Source organism: Puma concolor, chromosome B4 (assembly GCF_028749965.1).
Source record: "Puma concolor isolate L17-30 chromosome B4, mPumCon1.1.hap2, whole genome shotgun sequence".
Taxonomy (NCBI): domain Eukaryota; kingdom Metazoa; phylum Chordata; class Mammalia; order Carnivora; family Felidae; genus Puma; species Puma concolor.
In genome coordinates this window covers 103,314,420-103,341,450 of record NC_141673.1, presented here as the reverse complement: position 1 = coordinate 103,341,450, position 27,031 = coordinate 103,314,420, and the positions used below count along the sequence as shown (strand labels likewise).

The 27,031-nt window shown below is 41.2% G+C and overlaps 1 protein-coding gene and 1 long non-coding RNA gene across 2 annotated transcripts; one reads left to right on the top strand and one right to left on the bottom strand.

Moving 5' to 3' along the window:
• The first annotated feature begins 326 nt into the window (after positions 1–326).
• GALNT8 (polypeptide N-acetylgalactosaminyltransferase 8) lies at positions 327–17,598 on the top strand. The gene is made up of 7 exons (XM_086715137.1): positions 327–484; positions 1,242–1,356; positions 6,500–6,685; positions 8,278–8,373; positions 9,402–9,527; positions 9,640–9,726; positions 17,473–17,598. The coding sequence occupies exons 1-7, from the start codon at positions 327–329 to the stop codon at positions 17,596–17,598; spliced, it is 894 nt and encodes a 297-aa protein (XP_086571263.1).
• Positions 17,599–19,087: 1,489 nt separating this feature from the next.
• LOC147579381 (uncharacterized) lies at positions 19,088–26,232 on the bottom strand. The gene is made up of 3 exons (XR_015253164.1): positions 26,192–26,232; positions 22,268–22,401; positions 19,088–21,710 (listed from the first exon to the last, which is right to left on the bottom strand). It is a non-coding gene; the product is annotated as an uncharacterized LOC147579381 (long non-coding RNA).
• Between the last annotated feature and the right edge of the window lie 799 nt (positions 26,233–27,031).

The following is a 27,031-nucleotide window of genomic DNA, read 5'->3' as shown; positions in this document are numbered from 1 at the left end:
TGTGGGATCATAACTTGAGCCAAAATCGAGAATAGGATGCTCAACTGAGCCACCAGGTGCCCCCCACCCCCAAATGTGCTCTTGACCCGAGTCAGCTGCTAGCAGCCTCAGCTATCCTGAAAACTATAGAGACTCTGCACTCTGGAGAGTCCTACTCACTGCACAGCACAACCCAAATGAAAAAGATGCTCAGTAGCAGGGCAAGGTGCTTGGAGAAGTTTTGTTTGCTTCTCTCTGCTCCTTACTTTCATATCCAGCCTGGGTTTGTTGCACACTCTTCTTTCAGGGCAGAGCCCATTTTGGCTTGGATTCAGGAAGACCACACAATGATTGTGTCTCCTGTTTTTGACAACATTCATTTTGACACCTTACAATTGGAGAAGTATGCACTGGCAGTTGATGGGTTCATTTGGGAACTATGGTGCTGCTACGATCCTCTGCCAAAGGACTGGATTGATCTGCATAACGTCACTGCTCCAGTGAAGTAAGTGTGGGGCTTAGGGAACCTGATTGACACCTGGGAAATCAGGAATAAATGGTGTTTGTTTTGTTTATCTTTGGTGGTACTGATGAGAGTGGGTGGGAGAAGTGGAGGAGATGGGGTGAGGGACAGAAGATAGGGAAAAAAACACTGATCCTGGATAAGAAATTATAGACCCTTTAGACTATTTAAGGGCTTTCAAACAAAGTTAAGCACAGCATGTAATATTTTAAAAACCATTTGAAGCATTTATCAGGCTATGAAGTAAGGATAGGAAGATGAAAAAAATGGAATTTCTTTTTTTATAATTATTTATTTATTTTGAGAAAGAGAGAGTGAGGTAGCAGAAGGGAGGAAGGGAGGGAGGGAGGGAGGGAGAGAGAGAGAGAGAGAGAGAGAGAGAGAGAATTCCAAGTAGGGCTCCACACTGTAAGCACGGAGCCTGACATGGGGCTCAAACTCACAAACCATGAGATCATGACCTGAGCTGAAACCAAGAATCTGACACTTAACTGACTGAGCCACCAGGATTCCCCCAAAAGATGTATTGTCAATATAATTGACAAGGCTATGGTAGCATGGGGACAAGGGAAGGCTACATGCACAAAGTTCAGTCTGAGGGTTTAAGAAAAGCCTTCAAGATAGGTAGAGGCTTGAGTAGAGTTTTGAAAGCCAAATTGGCTTCCTACCCCCTCACCCACCTTCATCCTGACCATTCCTCCTTGAGAGGTTAATAACTCTCTTGTTGTGTGTTCTACAGGAGTCCCTCCATCATGGGCATCCTGGCTGCCAACAGGATCTTCTTGGGAGTGATTGGGTCTCTGGATGGTGGAATGCTGGTCTATGGAGGAGAAAATGTGGAACTTAGCTTGAGGGTGGATATATTTCCTTCTTATTATGAGACAAAAAAGAAGGGGAAATAATTGGAGGGTTGGTAGGATCTCTGGAATTCTGGAACAAGGTTGAATGTCATTGGCTCAAGAAATAGACATATTCTCATGTTTCTGGATCCCTAGGGATAGGCAGTAAAACTTCTGGAGTAGAGCTTTCTGGTATAGGTCTATATAATCTGGGAAATATGGATGGAAAGGGGCAGAATTGAGGCTCAGCAGACTCCAAGCAGTTTCTAAGCATCTCTTAGGATGCTTTAAGCCAACTTTAAGTCAGGCAGCTATCTACAAGATTAGCTAAAGGGAATTTGAAATGGGCAGAAGGATCGGGTGCTACAGATGTGTGGGCAACCAACATGCTCCTGTATGGACAGATGGAGCAGCTGACATCATGACATAAGTTCATTCTGAGATGTAGTCTTGTCCAGGACAAATAGCCAGTGATGGGTTGTACAGCATGAAATTCTCAAACCAGTTCTACTTCTGATTAACTTCCTGTGTGTCTGGAACAGCACTGGCTTCACGGTTCAGTAATGATGCCTCTTCCGTTCCCCTGACAGCTTCCCATGATTTCTCAGGTCAAATGAACAACCTGAATTTTTGTGCTGTATAAATTTGGTGTGCAAACTAAGACTACTGGAGAAAATTCAAGTGCAGGTTCATATTACATCAGTGTATTAGTTAGCTCCTGCCACAAAAATGCTGTGTTACAAACTGTCCCAAACTCAGAAACTTAAAACAAAAATAATTTATTCTCACAGATACCCAGGTCCAGCTGGGCTTGCGTGGGTGGCTCTGTTTCACACATGTTTATTCTGAGGCTCAGGCCAATGGGAGAGCAGCTACCTTGGTAAAGTTCTTCTTATGCAACAGAGGGCAAGTGGAAACGTGTGATGTCTCTTAAGGCCTGGGTTTGGAACTAGCACATTATTTTTGTGCTCTATTCCATTTGTTAAGGTAAGTCACATGGCCAACTCCAACTTCCATGGTGTCTGTTTACAGTGAAGTCTGTCTACAATGAAGCCATGAAGAGAAGTATGAAGAATTGGGGTCAATAAATTCAACTTATCAGTTTGGAACAGATTTCATGCATAAAACATCCCCCCCCACCAGAGTATTCCTTTTGCCTCTCCTGTATAATATACAGACCTTTATTAAAAGACCTTGCCCCTTGGGTTTCTGATGGTTCTCACATCTTTCTTTAATCTTCCAGACTAAGGTTTAACTCTTACAAAAGGCAGTATAAGTTAGTGAAAATTTCATGGGTATTGGAGACATACAGACTTAAGTCCAAATCCTACTCTGCCACTTGAAAGTTTGTGTTATCTTGGGCAGTATACATGCTCTCTATGTCATACCTACTACATTAAGCACCTAGCATGGTGGGTGACATGTGGCTTATGCTCATAAATGGTTAATGATAAAAATAATAATAATAAGACTGTCAGGATGGCATTGTAAAAAATGCTGTACTTGATTCTAATCCTGACTCTGCTAACTCACTGTGGACCAAGCTTCTATAAAATGGTGCTTTTTTTTTTTTTTTTTTTTTTTTTAAGCATATGGTATTTTCTAAAGCTTGCTCAGATCTAATATTTTCAGTTTCTTTTCCCTGGAACTGATGACCTTAGAACTACATGTTATACCCAATTAAGTACTAGCCAGGCCCCAATATTTATGTGTTAACAAATATACTTTGAGTCTCTATCTGGGTTATACCTTAAGCCAACAGTCATTGTTTGGCAGAGAAAACTACTTTTTGTGTGATTATCTTGACAAATTTTTCCATTTATGCAAGGGGAGAAGCATCCTTCCTTCATCTACCTTGTAAGGATAATGGCACAGTTAAAATGTAATAAATAATTTTAAATGATTTGGAAAGATATTAATTAGAATTCTTGTTTGGCTTCTGTGCGAGAGGCTAAAATAACAGGTTTAAACAACATAGAAATTGATTCCTTTTTCCAATAACAGTTTGAACAAAGCAGTTCAGGATTGAGATGGCAGCTGCAGGGTGATGGGGACCAAGACTCTTCTATCTTGTGGTTCTGTCACTCAGCACCACACCTGTATTCTAGTCAATAGGAATACAAAAGGGGAAAGGCAGAGCATGCTTTCTTTTTAAGGGCACTACCCAAAAGTTGTATATGTCATTTCCCCTCAAATCCCATGACTGTTGGTTATATGGTCACTGGTGAGCAAAAGAGTCTGTGAAATGTAGATTTCAGCTAGTTGCTTATGTGTGCAGTTATTCTTTCTGTAACTATAGATGTAAAGGGAATAGATATTTGGAGTACAATTAGTCTCCAGCATAAAAATATAAATGTCGAAACAATTATTTTATGTATGGTACTTAGCAAAGTCCTAAGATGACCCTAGTTACATTATAGTTGAGGTTTTCCTACCTACTATAGCTTTCCATGAATTTATCTGGAACCCCAATTACCTAAGTTAGGACCCTAAGCCCTTCTTACCATTTCTGAGTTCCTCATTTTTCTCTACTCTCTCCTTTTGCTGCCTTTCTGTTTTCATTCCCCCACCTTGTATTGAACTCTGCCATTTTAGTTTCCACAAGAAATCCTCTTTCTTTTAACATTTTGTGATTTTTTGATAGACTTTGCGGGAAATGTACAGAGGGTCAGGGAAGAGCCATCCTTTTCCTTTTATTGGATAAAACAGTTCTACCCATATCCAGTTTCCTTAGTTTGTGAGTGTGGCTATTTGACTTTTAAAACCTGTCAGCACTTGTTAAGATCTGTCTTTTTCCAATGACAGATCTTAGGGTACATCAGAGCTGCATGGAATGTTTTATTGACATCTAGAAGCATGGCAGTGATGGTGCACATGGACACATATAAATGGAGACAGGCTGTTTGGGCTGATGCACAAGAAAGAAAGACCAGAATTTATTAAGCACCTTATGTATTTCTGGCCTCTTGCCAAAGCTTAACATGCTTACTCCCTGGGTTCAGAATCCACCTCTGTCATTTACTGGCTGATAAATGTGGGCAACTTACTTAAATTGTGATAATAATAATACCTACATGGTGAGGAAAATTCATGAAAAATATTAAGGTAATATGTGCCACAAAGCAAGTTATTGTTACTATAAGCAGAAGCTTCCTGTCTCTGTGTGTGGTAGACACACACACACACACACACACACACACACACACAGATAGATTTAGGGAATGAAAATGGAGATGCATTTGGCAAGTGGGAACAAGTTGAAAGAGTGAGATTTGACAACTGTTGGTCAGAGATAATGGTTAACATTATTTCATAAATGGCAATCGTGACTTCCATCTTTTCACTTGAATTTAAGGTTTCTTGTGCCAAAAGTTTTTTCTCCCCTAAATTCCTGTGGATTGGAAACTACCATCAACTAAAAAAATTGAAGTAAATTTGTATTTGAAATTTTAGATGTTTGGCTTCAGAATATAAAATCTGAAAACAAATCAGATGTAACCTTCATATGATTCTGGAAACTAATGAAAAGAAATGGAAGAGGATATTGGAAGAAAAGAACTGTTTGAAGTTAAAAATCATAGCCATTTATGGATCTTTGTTATGCTGCTTAGTCCTACTGGCAGCTTTGTGCCATTTTGTAGATGAGCCACCTGAGGCTCAGCGAAGGGAAGTGTTTTTGCCCCTAGTTGTCAGCTGTGCAGTGATAGAGTCAGGATTTGAACACAGGTTAGTCTGACTTCAAAGCCTGATTTTTTGTCACTGTGCTATTCTCGGTTTTGGGGGGTGAGGGAGGAGAATCTGTGAGTTCAAAAGCAGAAGAAAAGATGAAAAAAAATTGAAAGTCAGGCAAGAGGATTGACCTTTCAGGTGGTCCTGAACCAGGGGGACCGAAGTTGCTCACTCTCATCTCAGAAGTCCCCTTGGGCATGAATGCAGTAAGTTTCTAACTACTGCCAGATAGGCTAATTAACCCCCTGAAACTGTACCTTTCTTGAGAAACCATGAAGAGAAGACAATGGAGCCATTATATCAATCTAATATCATTAGATAGTTATATCATCTATCTAGATGAAGACTATTTTTAAACCAAATATTAGATTGTGTGGCCTGGCAAGTATGTTTGTACCCATCTGGAATATGGATTTTTATAATTACATGGTAAGTCATGGTATCTCTTCTTCAAGAATGACTTGTATTAGTTATCTATTGCTGGGTAATAATATTATCACAAACTTGGTGATATAAAGCAAGGTGCACTTACCGTCTCACAGTTTCTGTGGACTAGGAGTCCATGCATGGCTTAGCAGGATCCTCTGTAAAGCTATGGTCAAGGTGTTGGCTCAGTTCTCATCTCTCATCTAGGATCAACTGTGTAAAGATCTACCAAACTCATGTGATTGTTGGCAGAACTCAGTTCCTTGAAGTCCTCCAGGCTGAGAAATTATTACATTTTTTTGCTGACCAATAGTTGGAAGCCTCCCTTAGTTTTTTGCCCTGTGGCCTTCTCCATTATGGTGGCTCACAATATGGCGGCTTCTTTCTTCAAAGCCAGAAAGACATCATGTCTCCTATCAAGATGGACACTGCAATCTTATATAGCATAATCACACACAGCACTCATGTACATACTGTCACCTTTGTCATACTCTGTTGGATACAAGGACATCAGAAGCCCACACTCAAAGAGAGGGAATTAGGGAACACTAGGAGACAGGGATCATGGGAGCTTCTGAGAGTCTGTCCAGCACAAAGTTAAGTCCAGTGAGATTGGTTCAGGGTGTGGTGCCTCTCAGGACTTTGATACTTTCTTGGGGATAAAGGAGCAGAGGCAGCCACTCCTTTTGTCTTTTCAGGAAGATTTCCTGAAGGAGGTAGGAGTTTTGGAGCTGTCTGAACAACAGGAGAAAAGCATTTTGGTAGACTTCTAACATAGGTTGTTTTATGTTGGTTGGTTGAGAGGTAACATAGAGATGGCAGTGGCAGGACTGAATTTACATTAAAAAAAATGGTTCCAGAACGTGTCTCTGTGAGTCTACAAACTATGCCACTTATTGGCCATGGGTTCAGCCTGCCCAGGTAACTTTTCTTTTCTTCTCTTACAGGTGTGGCAGTGTGGAGGGAGAATCGAGATCTTGTCCTGTTCCAGGTCCTCACCTAGAGACACCACAAGCCCTATGCCTTGGATCTGAGTCTTGCCTTGAAGCACAATGCTCTGCGAGTGGCTGAAATCTGGATGGATGAGTACAAATACGTGGTCTACGTGGCTTGGAACATACTTCTCCAGGTTTGTCATGGAATTGAACAGAAGCAAGGAAGAACAAAGAAGGAGAAGGTGGTGGTAATGGTAGGAGATGGGTGGGATAGAGTGAAAGTGCCTTCCCATCCTAAAAAATTAAAGTCCCAATAGTGTGATGATAATGACACTTAACATTAATGTAGTAATACTATGCTCCAGAAAGTCATTAATCATTGCAACATATCTATGGGATAGGTTTTGTTTTTATGACTCCCACATTTACAATGGAGAACCAAAGCACAGAGAGCTGAAAGGAACTTGTTTAAGGTAATAAAGTAGTAAGCAGCAGAGATGTGATTCAAACCAAGGAATCTCCTAGATTCCGTGTTCTTCGTGCATCATCTGTACTAGGAGATTCCTTGTGGGGCAGGGCTTGACATCAAGAATTCCCTGGTCATTGCAGGTGGGATGTGGGATGGTGGGAGTAGGGACAGCAACCCTGCTGGGTGCACCCAAATCAGGATGGCCTTCTTGGCTAAGGTTAGCCATAAGAGGCTGGCATGGTATGCTGTCTTCTAACCTGGATCTCCGGCTCTGGGCTCAAGCATTCTTCCCCTTTGATTCCCCATAGATGTCACTTGTAGAAAATCTCCTTTAACCTTTACATCTCATTGCCAGAATGTTCCTTTCAAAAGCCTTTTCTGACTCTCATGAGGAATATTTTGTGCCTTACTGGTGTAAGCATTATCTCAAATAGGAACAGTTTGCATTAGTTTGCTTATGATGAGAAATAAACCTGAGTGACCCCACTGCACAGACCTTGCAAGTGCCTTTTAAACCAGCAGAGATTACAAGGGTTCAAGCTCTTCCCACTTTCCCTGGAAAACTATAATTATCAAGGTTACCTTATACGCTATCAGGAAAATATTCCATTCCCTCATGCGTCATCCATACCCTTTGGTGGAGTCAAGGATGTTACAAGGCACAGAAACACACCATGTTTTATTTATAGAACACTGGAATCGATTTTGGAGACATTTCTTCCAGAATGGCACTCCGGAAGAAACTGAAATGTAAAACTTTTGACTGGTATCTGAAAAATGTTTATCCAAACCTGAAGCCAATTCACAACATTGTGGGCTATGGAAGAGTATGTACTATGAAATTGCATTTCAAATGCTAAATATTTGACTGTAAGAGACAATAAGACCTGAACTGCATGACTGCCCAGAAAAGGGTTTCCAAAATCCATCCTACCCAGGATGGATTTCTACCCCTAATTTCTTTCTTGGCATTTTGCCCTTGAGCTCTCTCAGTTTCTTTTCATCTCTTGCTCCCCAGATCCCATCTTTTTTCCCTGTCTTTGTCTCTGGTTTCTTATTTCGAAAACTGCAACCCTAGATCTGCCCCTTTCAGTTTCTCAGCCAACCAGAATGTCTGGCCTGGCTCCCTTTCTCTATATGTGCTCTGACAGTCTGAAGGGTGGGTGTTCTCAGGAAGGGGCATCACAGTAGTGCCTCATTCTAGCATTTGTCTAGTGCATAGAAAATGGCTCCCAAGATCACAACCTCCTGTTCCTTTTTGGCTGGTAATTTCTGGCACCCTTGGAGTAGTGGGGAAAATACAGGGCCAGGGGAGGCTTGAGGGCCCTCCTTGTCTGCCTCTTTCCAATGGTGTTTTTGTGTGTTTTGCCCTTTCAGATGAAAAACACATTGGATGAAAATATCTGCCTAGATCAGGGACTTGTTTCAGCCAACACCTCCATCATGTATTACTGTCATGAATACAGTACACAGGTATTTTCCACAATTTCCCCTGCCCCGGCAGGGTGAGTCTGTTGTAGCTCAGCCCCTGGCAACCTTTGCCAGAATTGGACTTGGTGTTAGATGATGGAAAGGCAGGATCTGAGTATCCTGGGTGATGGGTAAGGGTGAAATCCAAGCCTGTTCTTATAACTAAGCACTTCCAAGTCCATTCAAAAGGTCATAGCTAGACAGTTCCACTTCAGGTGTAGGGAGGATAGGTACAAAGCCTCTGCTCTGTCACATTCATTCTCAATGGCACTATTTTCATTGACAGTAACCTCCAGTCCCTTCCTATTCCTGTCTCCTCACTGCCTCCACCATCCTCCCACTGCTCTCAGGATGCCCTGGGAGGTAGGCAGGTGATGTTACCTGTGACTTCTTCTGTAGAGAAGGAAATGGGCTAGAGAAGAGAGAGGCTAAATGGAAGTTACTCCATAGAATAGAAGAGATCTGACACCAAATGGAAGTTGCCTCCAGGGGAATTTTCCTCCTAAGAATATTCACATCTCTCTTGTTACTTGCATGTTGCCCTCGCAAGAAACTTTTGGTGGTATGCAGGATAGATAACATTTCCGCTTGACAAATGAAAACACTGAGACACAAAAACAACCCATTTGTCCAAGCTCACTTAGCAAGACAGTATTAGATTAAGAATTGGAAAGGGTTCTTGACAAGCCCAGTCCACAGCTGGGGTTTATGATGACAGCTTCTGAAGTTCAGGGGTTTGTGTGTATGTGTGTGAAAGATACTCTCCCTTATCCATGCAAGTCATGATTATGTTGGAGCCCTTGTATGGAAGCAGGAAGGCTAGTGCCCTCTTCTCATGCCTGTTTTTCTTCCTAGAATCAATTGGGGGTTGGGGAGAAGGAGGCAGAAGTGACTCCTTTTTACCTAGGAAACTTCAGTGCTCCCCCATGGTGACTGAGTGTCTTCACTCAAGAGCAGTCTTCATGCCCTCTATAAAGTCAAGGCTCTCCCCACTGACTATATCCATGGCAGCTTTCTGTGCTCTCTTTTAGAATGTCTACTATCACCTAACTGGGGAGTTCTATGTGGGACCACTGATTGAAGAGGTAGATCCTGATGATCACTGCCTGACAGACCCTGACAATGGGGAGAAGCCCACTTTAAAGCCATGTTCCAAAGTAGCCCAAAACAGACTGCACATATATTGGGATTTTAAGTTGGCGAGTCACATTTTTTTTAAGGATATGCATCTTGAAATCTAGTCTGAGAAGTTCATATTTGATTTGATAGTGTTTTGGAAAGATTGACTTTGCGGAAGTCTATGGGGAAAAGACTGGAAATGGAGCTGGGCATGGAATGCTGAGTCTGTTGGCAAAGGTGGGTGGGTAAAGGAAGCAATATTGGAATCTGTCATAGCTTAAGAGTTAAGAGCTTGGGTTCAGTCCTAGTTCAGTCACCATTAGCAAGTTTCTTGCCCTCTCTGAGACTTGGTTTCCTCATTTATAACATGGAGATCACAATATCTACTTTAGGAACCTATTGGGAAGATTAATTGAGATTGTGTAAAGAATTTAGCATGGTGCCTGCACATAGAAAGTATTCAATAAATATTAGCCGTTATGATTAGTTTTATTATTAATGATAATCAGACAATCCGGAGCACTGGGCTGAAATCTGATAGGGACTAGTGTAAAAGCCCTGATTTAACTTCAATATCAATTGACCAAGAACAGGGTAGAGAGAATCTGGCAGAATTCACAAGACAATGACATAGAGATTTGACTGACTACAACCTACATAAGAATTTACTGTGTGATGGGGCTGCATTAAGCTACTTTGGCAGAGATGTGATGTCCTGATGAAGAGAGTCAATGTTCTGTCTGTGATGGTATCTTTGAGCATTTTGATACTGTATTATCTTCAGGGACTACATTTTAACAGATATGGATCAATCTAACTAATTTATTCCTAACTTAAAGCTAATAACTCCTTTGAGAATTCTTGAGAATCTTCTTTCCAGAAAAACATATATATGCACATATGTGCACAATTTTGCTTACAATTTCAGAAGATTTTTGGATCCTATATTAAGTCTTTTTGAATTAGGCAATATCAGTGAGAAGGAGGAGGAGGGTAAGTCATCTTCCTGCTCTATACTTCCTGCCCTAAATGGAACTACATGTAATTCTAGGAAAGGCTATGCTCCCTCTCATCTCCTAGATGTTTGTTTACCTGTTGTTCCCTCTCCTCCTGCCTCTACACTGGGCCAACTACAGAGTGTTCCTTGGCCTTAGACATTGTTTTCTTTGAGAAGCCATCTGTGACTCCATAGGACAAGGATGAGTGAATCTTCTATGGGCTCTCAGGGTCCCTCTTACATATTTTATCTCAATATCACTTCTAAGTGCCTCCTCACTTGCTTCTTTTCATCACTAGACTGTGAGCTGGAGGGGATAGCCTGGGTATTGTTGTTGTTGTTTTCTCTCTGGCATCTAGCACAGTGCCTGGAACATAGGCACTCAATAAATAATTGTAGAGGAAATGAAAGATTGGCAAATCTGGAGGTACTAGCGTGAAGATGTGAGCCTAGAGAATTAGAGAAGAGTGATTAGACTTGTTCAGTGTCTATAGGAGGGCAGAACTGAGACCAGTGATTATAGATCAATAAGTCAGAGTTCAGCTTAATGTAAGGGCAGAGGAAGGCTTTCTAACAGCTTGACAGTTTAAGCTATCCTACAGAATAATGGGCTACCTAGCAAGCTGGTGAGATTTCTGTCAATGGAAGTCACCAAGCAGAGCATGTTTGACAGGGAGACTGTCAATAGAATGCTAAATGTGAGCTTTTGATGTCCTTAACAGTATCTTTTGTGTGCAGAAAATATTATTACAGGTTTGCTTTGGTTTAAAATTAAATTTATTTAAGTTATAAATTAAACTAGTTTTTCTTCAAGCTTTTATATTCAGCTTAGAAATCTTATTATTTTATTTAGAAACCTAGCAGGTTTTAGCAATCATGTCCCCCTGCCCCCATTTCTAATCTGCATGGCTTTTATTTGTTTTTCTTGCCATATTACATTAGCTAGAATTTCTAGTACAGTAAAACCTTGGTTTGTGAGCGTAATTCATTCCAGAAACATGCTTGTAATCCAAAACACTTGTATATCAAAGTGAATTTCCCCATAAGAAATAATGGAAACTCAGATGATTCATTCCAGAACCCCGAAATATTCATATAAAAACGATCATAATACTGTAATATAATACAAAATAATAAAGACAACATAAAATATAAAGAAAAATAAACAAATTAACCTGAACTTACCTTTGAAAACCTTTGTGGCTGGTGTGAAGGAGACACGAAAGGAGAGTTATTGTGTAGGATGACTTTCACTGTCACTAACAAAATCACTGCTATCTATTGGTTCAATGGAATCTTTTTCTGCATGGGGGCCATTGTATACACTTGCACGGATGTTGACTACGGTACGGTATTAATAAATTCTTGTTGTAAACTGCATTTAATGTACCTGGCAATAAAGCAGCAGAGGAAAGGGTCTATATCTGCAGGGAGCCTGACCTACAATGAAGCAAAGTATTCCTAAGCTTACTCTTGTATGGAAAAGCAAAAGACTGTCTACAGGTGCTTTGAAGTGACAAAAAATAACACTAGTGCCAGTTGGGGGCATCCTCCAACATTCTGAAAAATCACTGATTTCTGCCAAACACCACAGTCTGAGAGTGAGCATCCGAGCATGGGAGAAAATCACCCATGATCCTGCAGAGAGAGAGGGAGAGAGAGAGAGAGAGAGAGAGAGAAGAACCATTGGCTCAGTCGTGATCATGTGACATTCAATCTCACGTACTACTCATATTGCAAGACATAGCTTGTTTATCAAATTGAAATTTATTAGAAATGTTTGCTTGTCTTGCAGAACACTGGCAGAACAAGTTACTTGCAATCCAAGGTTTTACTGTACTATGTTGAATAAGAATGGTGAACATGGATGTCCTCACCTTGTCCCCAAATGCAGGAAGAAAGCATTGACCCTTTCATCATTATGTATACATTAGCTATAGATTTTTTTGTAGATGCTCCTTATCAAATTGAAGTAATTTACCTGAATTTCTAACTTGCTAAGAAATATTTTTATTAGGAATGTGAGTTGGATTTTGTCAAATGCTTTTCCTGTGTCAGTTGATATGATTATTTTTTTTTTGTTCTTTAGCTTGTTGACATGATGGATTACACTGATTAATTTTCTAATGTTGAGACAGCCTTGTGTGCCAGGAATAAATCACATTTACTCATGGTGTACACCTCTTCTCATAATTTATTGGATTTGGTTTGCTTGTATGTTGTTGATTTTTGTGTCTAAGTTCATTAGAGGTAATGATCTGCAATTTTTTTCTCTTTTTGGTACTGTCTTTGTTTTTAGTATCTAGGTAGTACTGCCCTCATAAAGTGAGCAAGGAGGTGTTTCCTCTTTCTAATTGATAACATTTGTCCTGTTAAAAATTTCGGAATAGACCAGTTTCTGAAAGAGGCATTTCCGGAAGAGATTTTCTGTAAGAGATTATCTTAAATTGGTGTTAATTCTTTTTTAAATTCTTGGTATAGTTCTCCAGTGGAACCATATGGGCCTGGAGGTTTCTTTTCCAGGGGCTTTCAAACCATGAATTAAAAACATTTAAAACTCTTTTGGCCTCATGGGTACCCCACAAGTTCCCACCTGTGTTCAAAACTATCAGTACAATCCCTTAAGCCTGGAGTCTAGTGAGCCTGGTTTCCACTTTGGAGCACCCAAGCATGGACACCTTGCTCCATGCACACTGCCTCCACTCAGACCTGCCAGCCTTCTAGGCCTATGTGTACAGACGATGTGGCAGCTCAGCAGGCCATCTTTCTGGAGCTCGGACTGAAAATTTTTAATGGTACAGGGCTATTCAGATGATTTTTGTGTGTGTGTGGATTGAGTTGTGATGGTTTATGATTTTTGAGGAATTGGCCCATTTCTTCAAATTTATGAGTATAAAGGTACTTACAATAACTAATTAATACAAGTGACATTATATTAGTTTTAGATGTACAACATAATATATCCAATTTATGTATATATTGCAAAGTGATCACCACAATAAGTCTAGTCAACATCCATCAACTTTAGCAACTTTAAAGGGATTTTACAATTTAATAAATTCCCTTAAACATTACATACTGTATTCATAAGTTTAATACATTAAATTTTCTTTCTTAAGATTGTCAATTATCTGACTTTAATTAATTTAATTAATTTTAATTGATTTTTAATTTTTAAAATTAATTTAATGATTATTAAATTTTATTATATGTTTTAAAAGTATTTGTAACTTGGTAAAATTTCACAAATTTAATTATTCAATTACACATTTTTAAGTTGGTATCACAGCGTTAATCTGTAAGGCAATTTTTTTTTAAACATAGCAGGTACTTAAAAATAGTAAATATATATAGAATCTTTAACAAATACTATGTGTTTGATTCCTTCAACATCTCTACCTGATCCTAAATCTCTGGGGGAATTAAACATACTACTTATGCTAAAGAAACAATTATGACATCCCGAAAATTTTGAGGGTTGCCTTTCCAAGAGAATTTTGGAAGATTACTTTCTCAGCTGGCTGCAGTAGAATATAGATGAGAATCGAATATGCTAATAGAATATAGATTCTGGCTGGGTGTGAGTCTGGAGCTGCAGGACATGTAGGAGAATTGTGCCAACCACTCTGATGTCCAAATTTGGTCCCGTTTTATGATTACTGTGTTAAGAAGTCTGGAAGTTGAGGAGGGAAGTGATCATGTAGCTCATGGTGTATTACCTGAGTCAATTCATTCTATCCAAGCCTTTCTTATCCACTTTATCTTTTAGGACCACAGTTCTTTCAGGTAAGAAAATGATATTTGATGGAATGTTGGGGCCCTTTTGTGTTCTATTTACTTTGTATGCACAACTTACACTTTCATTCTATTAAAAAGCTACCAAAGATATTTTCCAGAATTAAGAGGAAGATAAGACTAAATAATTTTTTTGTTTTCTTTCAATTTCATGATTCATGTTTTGAGTCAACCAGAGGTATTACCTCTGAAGACCATAAAAGGGATGGCATAACTGAGAAGGGACCCAATTTGAAGAAATAAGGTCTTTTTGAGACCTCTGGACTGTGAGATGAGGAGCAGAGGGTTGAGAGTAGAGATGAAGCTGAAATAAGGGAGAGTTTTGGTGAAAGTCCTCATTCAGATGTCTTCTAGATGGAATTACACAAGGAAGGCTCTGAGAGAGGCAATGAAAATAGGAAACCACTGGTAGGTAGTCAGGGTTGGAGAAATAAAAAGGAAGAGATATTTGTGGGAATGCAGTCATGTTGGTGGCCACGGTTGCAGAAGGCGGTTTAGTTCTCTACAGGAAGAGCCCTGACATTAATCAGAACCCCCAAACTAATGATACCCCATTTTAAGGTGCTCGTTTTCTTGTAAGACAATATTTTAAAGGCTAACATAGAATGTAGGTCAAAATTAATATGGAAAATACCTTAATACTTATCATAACAAAATATTAGGAAAAATTAAATGTCCAACAGTAAGGGAGGTTTTTGTTCATCCCTTGAACTGAATATTATATAGCCACTCAAATTATATCCTCAAAAAGTATATTTTCAAAAATTAATGAAATTGTAAAATGCACATGGTATTAAATCATGATATTAAATTTAAAAAGCAGTATATACAAACTACATATACATTATCCTATTATGAGTGCTTCTAATTTTTAAAATATGTTTTCCAAATTAAAAGAAAGAGCACATATTCCTTCTGTGAAAGTGGAAAATAAAAACAAAAATTGTTTCAAAACTGGCAGGCAACACCTCCCCAATAAAAACCAAACCAAAAATATATAAGATCCAGATGAACACAATGTAAAGGAAACCAGAGAAGAGTCTGAAGAGGATGCAAAGAATACTTCCAAAGGACATGTCACATGGAAGTGGAGAGAAAATGGAAAAAAAAATCAGTGACTTTATCTAAAAAATCACAATAAATTATAATACCCAGGATTTCTGGAGTACATATGATGTACCAGGCACTGTCTAACTGATATAAATCTTACAAGAGGACTATTATCATTAGCTGTACTTTACTTATGAAGTAACTAAACCACAAAGAAGTCAAATAATATTACCAAGGTCACACAGCAGATTAAATGTCCAGATTCAAACACAGAATCTCATCCACTGTTTGTTATTGCCTCATTTCTTGGGAAGTTTGATTCTGAAAGTGAGAAAAACACTGAATTTTGGTTAAAAAGGATGGCAGAGTTAAGGGTTCTTTTCCCCCCTCTAATACTGGAACATTTGGGTATGTTTAAAGTCAGTAGGAAAGGAATCTGTCCAGAGGGAGAAATCAAAAGAACAATGTTAAACAAGAAGAGTGTTTCTCTGGCATCCAGGATAGCTGGACTCACAGGATAGGAGCTGTTGGCTGTAGAGACAGAGGCATGACAGCTCCTTTAAGACCACCCAGGAGCAGTGTCCTGAGGGACACTCTTGACATTGGGGCGGTGGGGGGGGGGTGGCTAGACTGACTGGAAGTGCAGTTCTTCACAAAGTGGGAAAAAAAAGGCATTTAGTGAAAGTGAACATCAAGGGTTGGGGACCAGGGATAGAGTGCTGAGGAGGTCTGGAAGAGTAACCCTAGGAGTAAGCCAAGTTTTAAGCCAGACCACTGTAGGCTCATCTGTGGTCCAGGCCTGCTTGTTTGGCAGACCTCTCCTCAGCCTTATTTTGTGGGCTGTAAGCGGGGCCCAATGGAAAGGAGCAGTGGAGGTGACAGGAGGAGTTCAAGAATCAGGGGAGCCTGAATGACTGCACACACTGGGGAGGTGCACCTGGGTATGTGTGACCAAGACAGGCAAGTTTAGGGGAGCAGGGTTATTGGGGCCAGTTTGTGATGGGAAAAGATGAGAAGGAGCAGGGTTTGGACATATTGCTGCAACCCTGCTTGGTGGTAGGTTCCAAAGTGAGACAGTGAGACCAGGGTCGAGATCTCACTAGACATTCAGATGGAGGCTGTTAACTGGGGATGACAGCAGAGGGCAGGGTGGATAAAGGAAAAACAACTTCACCAAGGCACTGAAATAGATTCTGTGAGTGATTCCTGCAAAGAGGTGGAGAGGGGTGTGGAGAGTGGGAGGGCTGGGAGAAGAGGACAAGATCAGGACAGATGGCACAATGTCAGTTGTTGAGCCATAGACATAAGGGGGAAAGAGCTCAGGGGGCTGGGGGTGGCACACAGGGACAAAGAGAAGGATGACTCTTCCTCCGCTTCCCCCATTGGAATGGGAAGAGTCAGAGATGTACCAACATTTACTGCACATCTTTCATGTCAGGTACAGGATGCTCAATAAATATTAACCAATTAATTTTATTCAATTAATATTAGTTTTAACTCTAATATTAAAATAAACCCATTTTATAGATGAAGAAATTGAGACTTAGGCTACGTAATTTGCCTGAGACCCTCTGCTGTATGTGGTGGAATAGGGATTTAATCCAGACTCGTTGGCTTTTAATCCTGTAACATTCCCAGTAGTAAACCTTGGTGAAACCCCAAGGTCAGATTGGGTAGGAACTGCCCCCACAGTGGTGGAGAAAACAAGCTAAGATTCCTGAATGTACTTTCTGCTTGTCTGGCCATGGAGCCTCAATGAGGAGGGAGGGAGAATCCTAATGGGTTTCATGGGCTCAGGGGTGAAGATGTGAAAAGGAAGGTCAAGTAGAGAAGGGCTCTGGCTCTCCAAGATGTGTCATATCTTGCCAGTCACACTGCCCTGATGCTTCAACCTCAGAAGAGGTGGATGATAACAGGGACCCAGGGTAGCCTTGCTTCCTCCTATATCTGTGGTTATTCTGCCTTGGTGCTAGTAGAGAGAACTGGGTGGTCTAACGCTACCCTTTGCTTCATTTCTCTTCTGGAGGACTTGCAGAGGACTGAGGGATGCTTCAAGCATGTCGCTGAGCACAGAAGGAAGAGTAGGAACAGACGAGATGAAGGCATTTCAACACCTTGACTCTGTCTCTTCTTCCATCCAGGGAAGAGCTGTCATGAACAGAGCCACCAAGCGATGTCTGGAGATGAAGAAAGACACTTCAGGCATCTATGTGCCTGTGCTCCAGACCTGCACCACACAAGTGTGGACAATACAATATACTGTGTGAAACTGGGGGTCAAACTAACGTCTGGGGATCCTCAGTCTGGATTCAGAATACCAGTTCTTGCCACTGGAATGGCTTCTACTCCTAATGCTGCTCAAAGCAGCATTAGTGGGGAGAATGAGAAGTGGAAAATATGTGTGTGTTTATTATGACTTCAGCCTGCAACACACAGGATGTGGGGAGATGAGGTCCATGCATGTGTCGGGATGTCCAGGCTGCAGCTTCTCCCCCAGGTCCTCTTGGAAATTCATGATATAGATCAAATGCCATTCTTGGAAACTCCTTGAAATAAGCACCATCATCTGACTGCTATGTGGGGACAGAACTAGGCGGGTGGAAGTCTATCGTTGACTTCTGCCAACACTGTTTAGTCTTTATTCCTGACAACTACTATTGCCATCTGCCCCACACATCCTCCCCCAGCCCATCTGCTCAGAGACTTCCCAGGCAGTCTTGGGGCTGCTCCACAGGAGAGGCTGGGTCATCATGAGGCTGGCAGCATGACAGTTCAGGTGGCACCAATTCTCTGAAGGTGCATTGCCACTGCTGTTCTCCTTTCCTGAACTATCCTGAAAGATGCAGCAAGTAGACAGGTAGTCTTAAAAAATTCCTCCATCATCCCCCCACAGCAGTTTTACTTGGATTGTCCAATCTCTCCCATACCAAAGAGATTCCAGAGGCTGAGGGTAGGAGAGAATGTGCCTCTACTAATCCCAGCTCTACAGAGTGCACAGAGAATGGTAGAAAAGTCCAAGTCCATTTGAGTCTTTAAGTAGCCTGTAACACTTACTAGACTTGATGCCTATTTCCTTTTATTTTCCCTAAAAGTTATGGAGGAATTGAGGCTTGAAACAGAGGGGCATCCCCTACTGGGACACAAAGAAGGGATTGTAGGCAAAAACTTAAAACCAAGGGTCCTTACTGCTGTCTGGTGGACAAATCCTTTCCCCTAATTGGTGAATTGGGAAGATAAATCTAGGAATGGAAATTTTGTCAAGGTCCTGGTAGTTGGAGGGAGTGGGCACCATGGTGGGAGAGGAGGTAGGATATGATGTGTGTATGTGGTATTATGGGCTCACCTTTGAAGGATGTGCAAACTGGTCCCTTCCTTGAGAGAGTCACCTTTTCCTTTTAGTCTTATGTAGTTACTTGGGTATGATTCTGGGAATAATTAGTCTTCCTTTAGGCATTAGGCAGACAAGACACTGATAATTTAGTACAGAATTAAATCAGCTGAAATTTTGTTAAAGTAAGCTTTTAGAAGTGTATAAGTCATAAGCGTACAGCTTGATAAAATTTTCACAGTGACCAAATCCATATCAAGAACCAAAACATTACCACAGATAGGATTTCATGATGAAAAAATTAAGGAACAGGATAAATGTTAAGCAAATGTATAACTCTTAGTTTCTTCATAGCAAATTGAGGGAAAATGCAATTTATAGCAAAGTTTTTTTTTTTAAGATTTATTTATTTTTAGAAGAGTGCAAGTGGAGGAGGGGCAGAGAGGGGACAGAAGATCCAAAGTTGGCTCTTCACTGACAGGCTGACAGCAGCGAGCCTGATGTAGGGCTCAAACTCACAAACTGCAAGACTGTGACCTGAACCAAAGTTGGAGGCTCAACTGACTCAGCCACCTAGGTGCCCCACAAAGTTTTTTTAAAATCTTGTGTCCAATGGAAAGATTTTCTAGGGTTTGAATATCTGCTATAGCCTATAGTTTTGGTAACTATTACTAAGTTTAATATCTCTTATTTATTAAACAACTTTTAGATATCCATAATAGCAAGTAACAAATATAATTAATTTTAGAAATACAGAATAACTTACACTTTGGAGAAGTTTTGAAAATTCCTGAGAGTTAGATTTTTTCCCCTAAATCCCCAAAGTAATGTCTGTTGAGAAATTGTTGAGAACACTACCCTAACTTTGCTGAAACCTACTTGGTGGTCTCCCTCAATTTACTGCTCTGTGTTCTCCATTAAACGATCAACCAAAGGGGTTTCTTTCAGGTTTTTTAAATAACAATTTTGTACTTCTTCTATTTTTTTTTTTTGCCAATTTTTTTAACCACTTAATTGAGGTATAATTGAAATGTAAAACGCTATACATATTTAATATGTGCAACTCAATGAGTTTGGGGATAAATATACCCCCATGAAACCATCATTGCTATCAAGGCATAGACATATTCATTACTTCCCAAAGTTTCCTCTTGCCTCTTTTATTATTGTTATTATTATTAATATAACTACTACTGCTATTTGTGGTAAGTATACCATGTTGGAAGATTTTTAAGTATATAACATAGTATTGTTAGCTATAGGCACCATGCTGTATTTCCCCAGAACTTATTCATCTTGCATAACTAAAACTTTATATCCATTGACCACCATCTCCCCATTTCCCCCTCCCTGACCATTCTACTCTCTGCTTCCATGAGTCTATTTTTAGGTTCCACATATAAGATCACATTTGTCTTTTTGTGTCTGGCTTATTTCCCTTAGAATAATGTCTTCCAGGTCCATCCATGTTGTTGAAAATTTGCCAAGTGTTTTTAAGTGTCTTCCACAAAATCAACTTTCCCAGGAGTCTTTTCTTCTCATGTCTGTGTGCACATGTGCTGTGTGGTTGGCTGCAAAATCTCAGCTACAGCTGGAACTCTTGACTCCTGAATTGCCCAACAAGACTCAGGGAACAGGGGACATAGATTAAGGGGGCAGAAAAGCATTGGTTCAATGGCAACAAGGGTGGTGACTGCAGAGCCAGTTTGGGTGATGAAGGACGCTGCGGGAATGTTGTGGCTGGAGGTGTGCTTGTGTGGGTACCAACAGTGGTACCTGCATGTCTTAGGATGGGGTCATCAGGGCAGCAGATCCTGCAGGGTGGTGAAAGGAGCAGGGGTTGGCAGAGGACTATGTTTGTCCCCAGTAGCTGGGGCAGGAGGCTGCATGGTCCTGGGTAGCTCTCAGGGAACTCTGGCAATGGCAAGTAGTGGCTCAGTGTAAAAACACTGATAGCTAAGCCTGGGAATTGGTCAGGCAGGGAGGCTGTGAGAGCGCCCTGAGAAAAGGCCTCTATCTGCATTTGCCGCTGTTCTTATTCCCGTCCCTGCCAGAAGGCTTTGGCTTTCTCTCTCTGCCTGCAGTTTTCCTTGCCTCTACCCATGCTCAGATGTTAAGACGTTTGCACCTAGGATTAACTTAGTTCCAGTGGGTTAACTTGATCTTGTGTATCTTTTGTTCAGTCAGGAGGGGTTAGTAAGGGGTCTTTACTCATAAACACTTTGTCCACTGGACCTTTAATCATGGGTAGGCTGTTTTCTATGGCGGATTTTTCTTTAGGGTCCTGCCCTAGCCCTTAGGGTCTTGAGAAGAGCTCTGTGAAGGGAGTAAGTTTCCCACCTACTGGCTTCACTTTTCTTCCTTGCACCCTTTGGGAGCAGGGATATTTCTTAATACCCTCATAGGAAACACCTTTAGAAAGTGAAGGCAACTCTTCTACCTCATTCCTACCAGTGTGAACTCCCTGTAGCCAAGTTCTCTAAGGGAGAGAAAAAGAGAGGGAGTGAGAAGGTTGGGGGGAGGAGAGGATTTAGCTATTCTGGGCAACATCCAGGCAGAAGCAATTCCACTGATGTTGCCCAACACTGCCCTCCAAGTGAGAATCAAGGGCCAACTCAGCAGACCCCTGGCCATCTTGAGCTTTTCCAAACATCCTGTTTATGCACAGAGGAGTTTGGAAAAATAAAAGCAGTCAGGACCAGTTCCACCCAGCAGGCAAGGAAGGGAGGTTCTTAAGGGAGCAGCCAAAGCGCCTGGAGGAGGGTGGCTGTGGTTGGGTTGAATCTCTTTGGGCAAATAGACCAGTTGGCTGGTCACTCCCTGAACACAACATGGTAGAATAAACAGGCAACCGTTCTGAAATCCTGCTTGCCCTGGCCCTAGGCTGGAGTGGTCTGGCAAATCCAGTACTGGAGAGACTTCATCCCAGACATGCTTTGAATAAGCGCACCCGGTCGAGACTTTGCCAGACTCTTGTCTGTCTTCACTCCATCCTTAGATCCTTTGGGCTCCAGACAAGATCAAAGGTTCCTGCTCTTCTTGGATAAAAGCCTGAGAGAGAGAGAGAGAGAGAGAGAGAGAGAGAGAGAGAGAGATATTGAGATTTGTAGGAGTCTTTTCATTATAGGTCCCTGGTTACTGGAATTTGAAAATCTGGCTGTGAACACTTATTCCAGGCCAACTGTTGGCACCGATCTTGTAGCGAGGATCAACTTCTACCCCCACTCCCCGCCCCCTTTCAAGTCAAATATGGAAAAACTCCATTTGGCAGTTATTTTCCCTGAAATAGCAACAAGAAGAGAGACAAATATCCTAAGTTTTTAAAAAAGAAAACTTCACAGTGAATCAGGCGTTCTCTTACAATGTTTTTAAATAAGTAATATCTTTGATTTTGTCATCACACTCCTGATGTTTGTAATTATAAATGAGCCTCCAGACTGAGGGTACAGGTCAGTTCTAAAGCCACATTTGGGATATAAAAAAAAGTGTATTAAAAGACACATAGCCAGAGAGAAGAGAGTTTAAGTACAACCATGAGTCAGAAAATAGAAAAGCCAAGGTAAATAAGCTCCCTGCAGGGACGGCTCTGGGGACAGGGTTCAGCTTACCTTGAGACTGGGTGTTTCCTCTCTCCAATCCAGAGGGCACCTTGTAATACAGTGTTTTTCTTTGGAGAGTGAGTGCCCTCACAGAAGGGACACCTTGTTTCTTCTCTTTCAGATACACACTCTCTTGTCTCCTACTGCAGGGATCAGAAAAGAGAGAAAAGAGAGAGAAAGATCCATTTAAATCCCTTTCTTTGTTGCCTTTAGAGATCTTGTAGCTGCTGGATGCACGACCTAGACATACCACAGGTATGCCAACTTAGCTGTGCCTCTTTTAAATTTTATGGTTTTCATCCATTTTTCCTGTCCTTCAGTCCCAATTTTCATTTCCACTGATCTGACACTTGGTCGAATCAACTTGAATGATGTAGAAAGGGAAGCAGGGGCACAGGAATCAGGGATGGGCTAAGAGGTGGGCAGGGTGTGTGGAGAAGGTTCTCAGTTAATGCCTCACACTTAGGAGTCTTCCTGACAAGTTTGGGATTTGCAGAGGTGAGTGAAGAAGGAGAGTCTTCATGGTGGAGAAGCCCGGGACTATCCCAAGGGCAAGACTACAGGTGAATAGAGACCTAGAAGCAAAGCCAACAATGAACGTGCCTCGATGAAATGAAAGGACAAGGAGGAGATGAGGGCAAGCCCTGGGAGAGAGCTTGGCCTACAAGGGACACAGTGGCCAACAAAAATGTCCTCCTGCCGTCTTCTCTCTAAGGAATACCTAGAGAAACAGATGAATAATATTTACGTTTTATTTTTCATTGTAAATTTCCCAAAGCACATAAAGACCTAAATAATAAATAACTAGTATGCATAATCTTACCACTCTGAGGTAACAATCACAAATTTCTCTTTATTTCCTCCTCATCTGTTTTCTTTGAATCGATATATCTAATCATGTTTATACATCATTTTATAAAATTAGGACGATTGCTGATATACAGTGTAGCTTGATTTTTTAAATATAATTTATTGCCAAGTTGGCTAACATACAGTGTATACCGTGTGCTCTTGGTTTTGGGGGGGGGGGGGTAGATTCCCGTGGTTCATTGCTTACATACAACACCCAGTGCTTATCCCAACAAGTGCCCTTTTCAATGTCCATCACCCATTTTCCCCTCTCCCCCCACCTCCCCCATCAACCCTCAGTTTGTTCTCTGTATTTAAGAGTCTCTTTTGATTTGCCTCCCTCTCTGTTTGAAACTATTTTTTTCCCCTTCCCTTCCCTCATGGTCTTCTGTTAAGTTTCTCAAGTTCCACATATGAGTGAAAACATATGATATCTGTCCTTCTCTGCCTGACTGATTTCACTTAGCATAATACCCTCCAGTTCTACCCACATTGCTGCAGATGGCAGGATTTTATTCTTTCTCATTGCCAAGTAGTATTCCATTGTATATATAAACCACATCTTCTTTATCCATTTATTAGTTGATGGGCATTTGGGCTCTTTCCATACTTTGGCTATTGTTGAAAGCACTGCTGTAAACATTGTGGTACATGTGCCCCTTCAAAACAGCACTCTTGTGTCCTTTGGATAAATTTCTTGTAGTGCTATTGCTGGATTATAGGGTAGTTCTACTTTGATTTTTTTGAGGAACACAGAAATCCAGAATTTTCATGGATTTAGAGAAGTCATCAGCTGAATGTCAGAAGTTTCTAGCACAGGTTTTATGAGAGAACTCTAGAACAATGGTGTTGCTGAGTCTCCTTCAGGTGAAGGTTTTGTGTGGAGCAGGTTTTGTGTGAGCATTCCCTCGGCTTACCAGCCCAATGCAGGGGGATGCTGCTCTAAGAAGGAAGAGGGAAGATGGAACACTGTTCTCCCAGGTGTAGTGGGAGGGAGCCCATAGGGAACTGTTCCGTGGCATAGGGGTTGGTGCTTCTGGGAGGATGCTCATTACAGTCACCACTTATTGAACATCTACTATGCACTGGGCAACAGAGCTGTGCACATACTAGCTGTCATCCTCCAAACAATCTGACAAAATAGGTGTTATTATCCATACTTCCTATGTGAGGAAACTAAGACTCCCAGAGGTTAATTTACCATCTGCAGTCACACCACTGCTAAGTGAGTGAGTGAGGGCTCTGACTTGGGTTTCCCAGGGAGTACAAGAAGAGAAAATTACAGGCTTTGAAATACACAGAAAACATGGATTTGAATCATTTTTGTTAAAATACAACTTCCTTTTGGACTATAAGAGTAAGACATATTTATCACAGAAAACTTGCCATTCATCTCTCTCTTCTCTCTGGCACTTTGGCTTGGAAAGTCTCTGTTATCTGACTCCCCCTGCCAGGATCTTACATTAATTCATTCAACAAACACTTATTTTTCAATGGCCATGTTTTAGTCACTGTTAAGGGGAGTGGAAAAAAATTGGGTAAGTTTTAGCCCCTGCCTTTAGGAAATAGTGCAACAGGACTAGGCAGCTACATGCACTCTAACCGTGACATCCATAATGATGATTACCACAGAGACCTGACGCAAGGGCTCAGGAAATACAGCTGTGAAGGGAGGAATAAACCTGCTTGGCAAGGGTCAGAGAAGGCCTCAGAATGGGCAGTATTTTCTCCCTGAGCTTTGATTATGTCGTCTTTCAAACTGGACAAGAGTGACTTCTGGTCATGGCATTCTGTAATTTTCATCTCCTTTTCTTACATGGAGTTGTCACCAAGGACAGCTCTTCTCCATATGTAAGGAGCTCTGGGTTCCTAGAGCCTGATCTGGAGCCCACACTGCATGGCTGCCTTCCTGGAACATGGCAAATGGCCTCCTTCAGTACAGTCTCTTATGCTTGTTTGGCAAGGGGAGATCTGCTCAGCTACAAGTTCAGATTCCTTCCTACTTATAGCTTCCCACCTCTTTCAATGCCCTCTGGTCTTTTAGTGGCAGATTGATGTGTTCTACCCCTCTCCACCGTCAAATTTCCTGGAAGAATAGATCCCAAGGTCAGGATTTATTCTGGTTCAGCTCTATAGACTTCCAGGACTTCATACCTTGCACAGAAAAGATGTTCAATTAATGTGCATGAATACATAATGGTTTTTCCTTTTGGAGATTTTTTGTATGCCATTTAAAAAGTACCTGCATTCAGGGGCACCTGTGTGGCTCAGTCGGTTGGGCATCTGACTTTGGCTCCCATCATGATCCATGGTTCGTGAGTTCGAGCCCCACATCAGGCTCTGTATGGACAGAGAGGAGCCTGTTTTAGATCCTCTGTCTCCCTCTCTCTCTGCCCCTTCCCTGTGCATGCTCTCTCTTTCTCAAAAATAAAAATAAAACGTTAAAAAAAGTATCTGTATTTGTTTTCTCCAATTCTCCAATGGAACAAATTACTATAAATGGTGGCTTGAGATGACATAAATATATTATCTTACAGTTCTGGAGATCAAAAGTGTGACTCAGTGGGTGTCACTGGGTTAAAATCAAGGTGTCAGCAGGTCTGTGATTCTTTCTGGAAGTTCTAGAGCAAATTTGTTCTTGTTTATTTGTTCATGTGGTTTATTTTGTTTCTGTTTTTTATCTTTTCTAGCTTCTAGGGGCTGCCCTGCATTCCTTGACTTGTAGCCCTCTTCCCTCCAGCAGTGGCTGGTTAAACTTTGCTCACATTGCATCACTTTGACACTGATTGTTCTTCCCCTTTCTGTCTTTTAAGGACCCTTGTGATTATAGTGGGCCCCTCTGGCTAATCCAGGATCATCCATCTATCTTAAGGTTTGTTGATTAGCAATCCCAATGCCATTTTGCCATGTAATGTAGCATAGTCACAGGTTACAGGGATTAGGATGAGGATACCTTTGGGGGACCATTACTTTTTTACTATGGTGCCAGGTGACTTATTATTAGTTATTATTATTATTATTATTATTATTATTATTATTATTTTAGGACTTCAGGACCAATCATCTACCCATGCACTTACTTACCTAGCAATTTGTTGAGCTCTTACGGTGTTCCATGTGTTTTGCTAGATGCTGGGAAATCAAAGGTGTAAAATACATAATCAAAGGTCGGGGGCAAGAATGAATAACTGCAGTGCAATCTGACAAGCATTATAACGTAGGTGTGCGAAGGGGACTGTGGGGGTACAGAGGAGGGGCATTAATCCCAGACTGGAGAAAGAGATGATACCTGACCTGAGCTTTAAGGAAGCTGGGATTGGAGATGGTGGTCCATATGGAGGAAAGAGCATTTGCAAAGACCTGGGCAATATGGTATTCTCTGGGAGCTAAGATAGTTTGAGTTATTGAAACAGAAGGTGCTTTCCCCATATTCTTCCTGTACTGCCCTTAAGGAAGAGAGTTGAGGCTGAATAGATAAGCACTGGCAGATCAGGGTGGGCCTCACATGCAGATAAGGAGCTGTATGTACTTCATGCTTTAGCCACTGGGAAGAGACTGAAGAATTTAAAACAGAGGAATGATGATGGGCTGATGTTCTGGCTATGCATAAAGACCCTCCCAAGTTTAAGGTTTCATTCCTTCCAGGAGCCACACATGGTCTTCCTTTTTCTAACACGAATTTAATGCAGCCATTTTTTACCCTTGTTGTCAGCCTAAGGAAGCCTCCTGTTGGCTAAGGCTGCTTTGACGTTTTCAAAGGTGACTTTGCGGCATCTCTTCCCATATTAGTCCAGGACCCGGCCCTGAGTACCTCCAGGTGTTCAGGCTTTCCCCCAGAGCCATCTGCATGAAGGTCCTAATTAGGACAGCATCAATGAATGGTGAATGCATTTGTAGAAAATGCTCGTCTCAGCAGATTTGTTG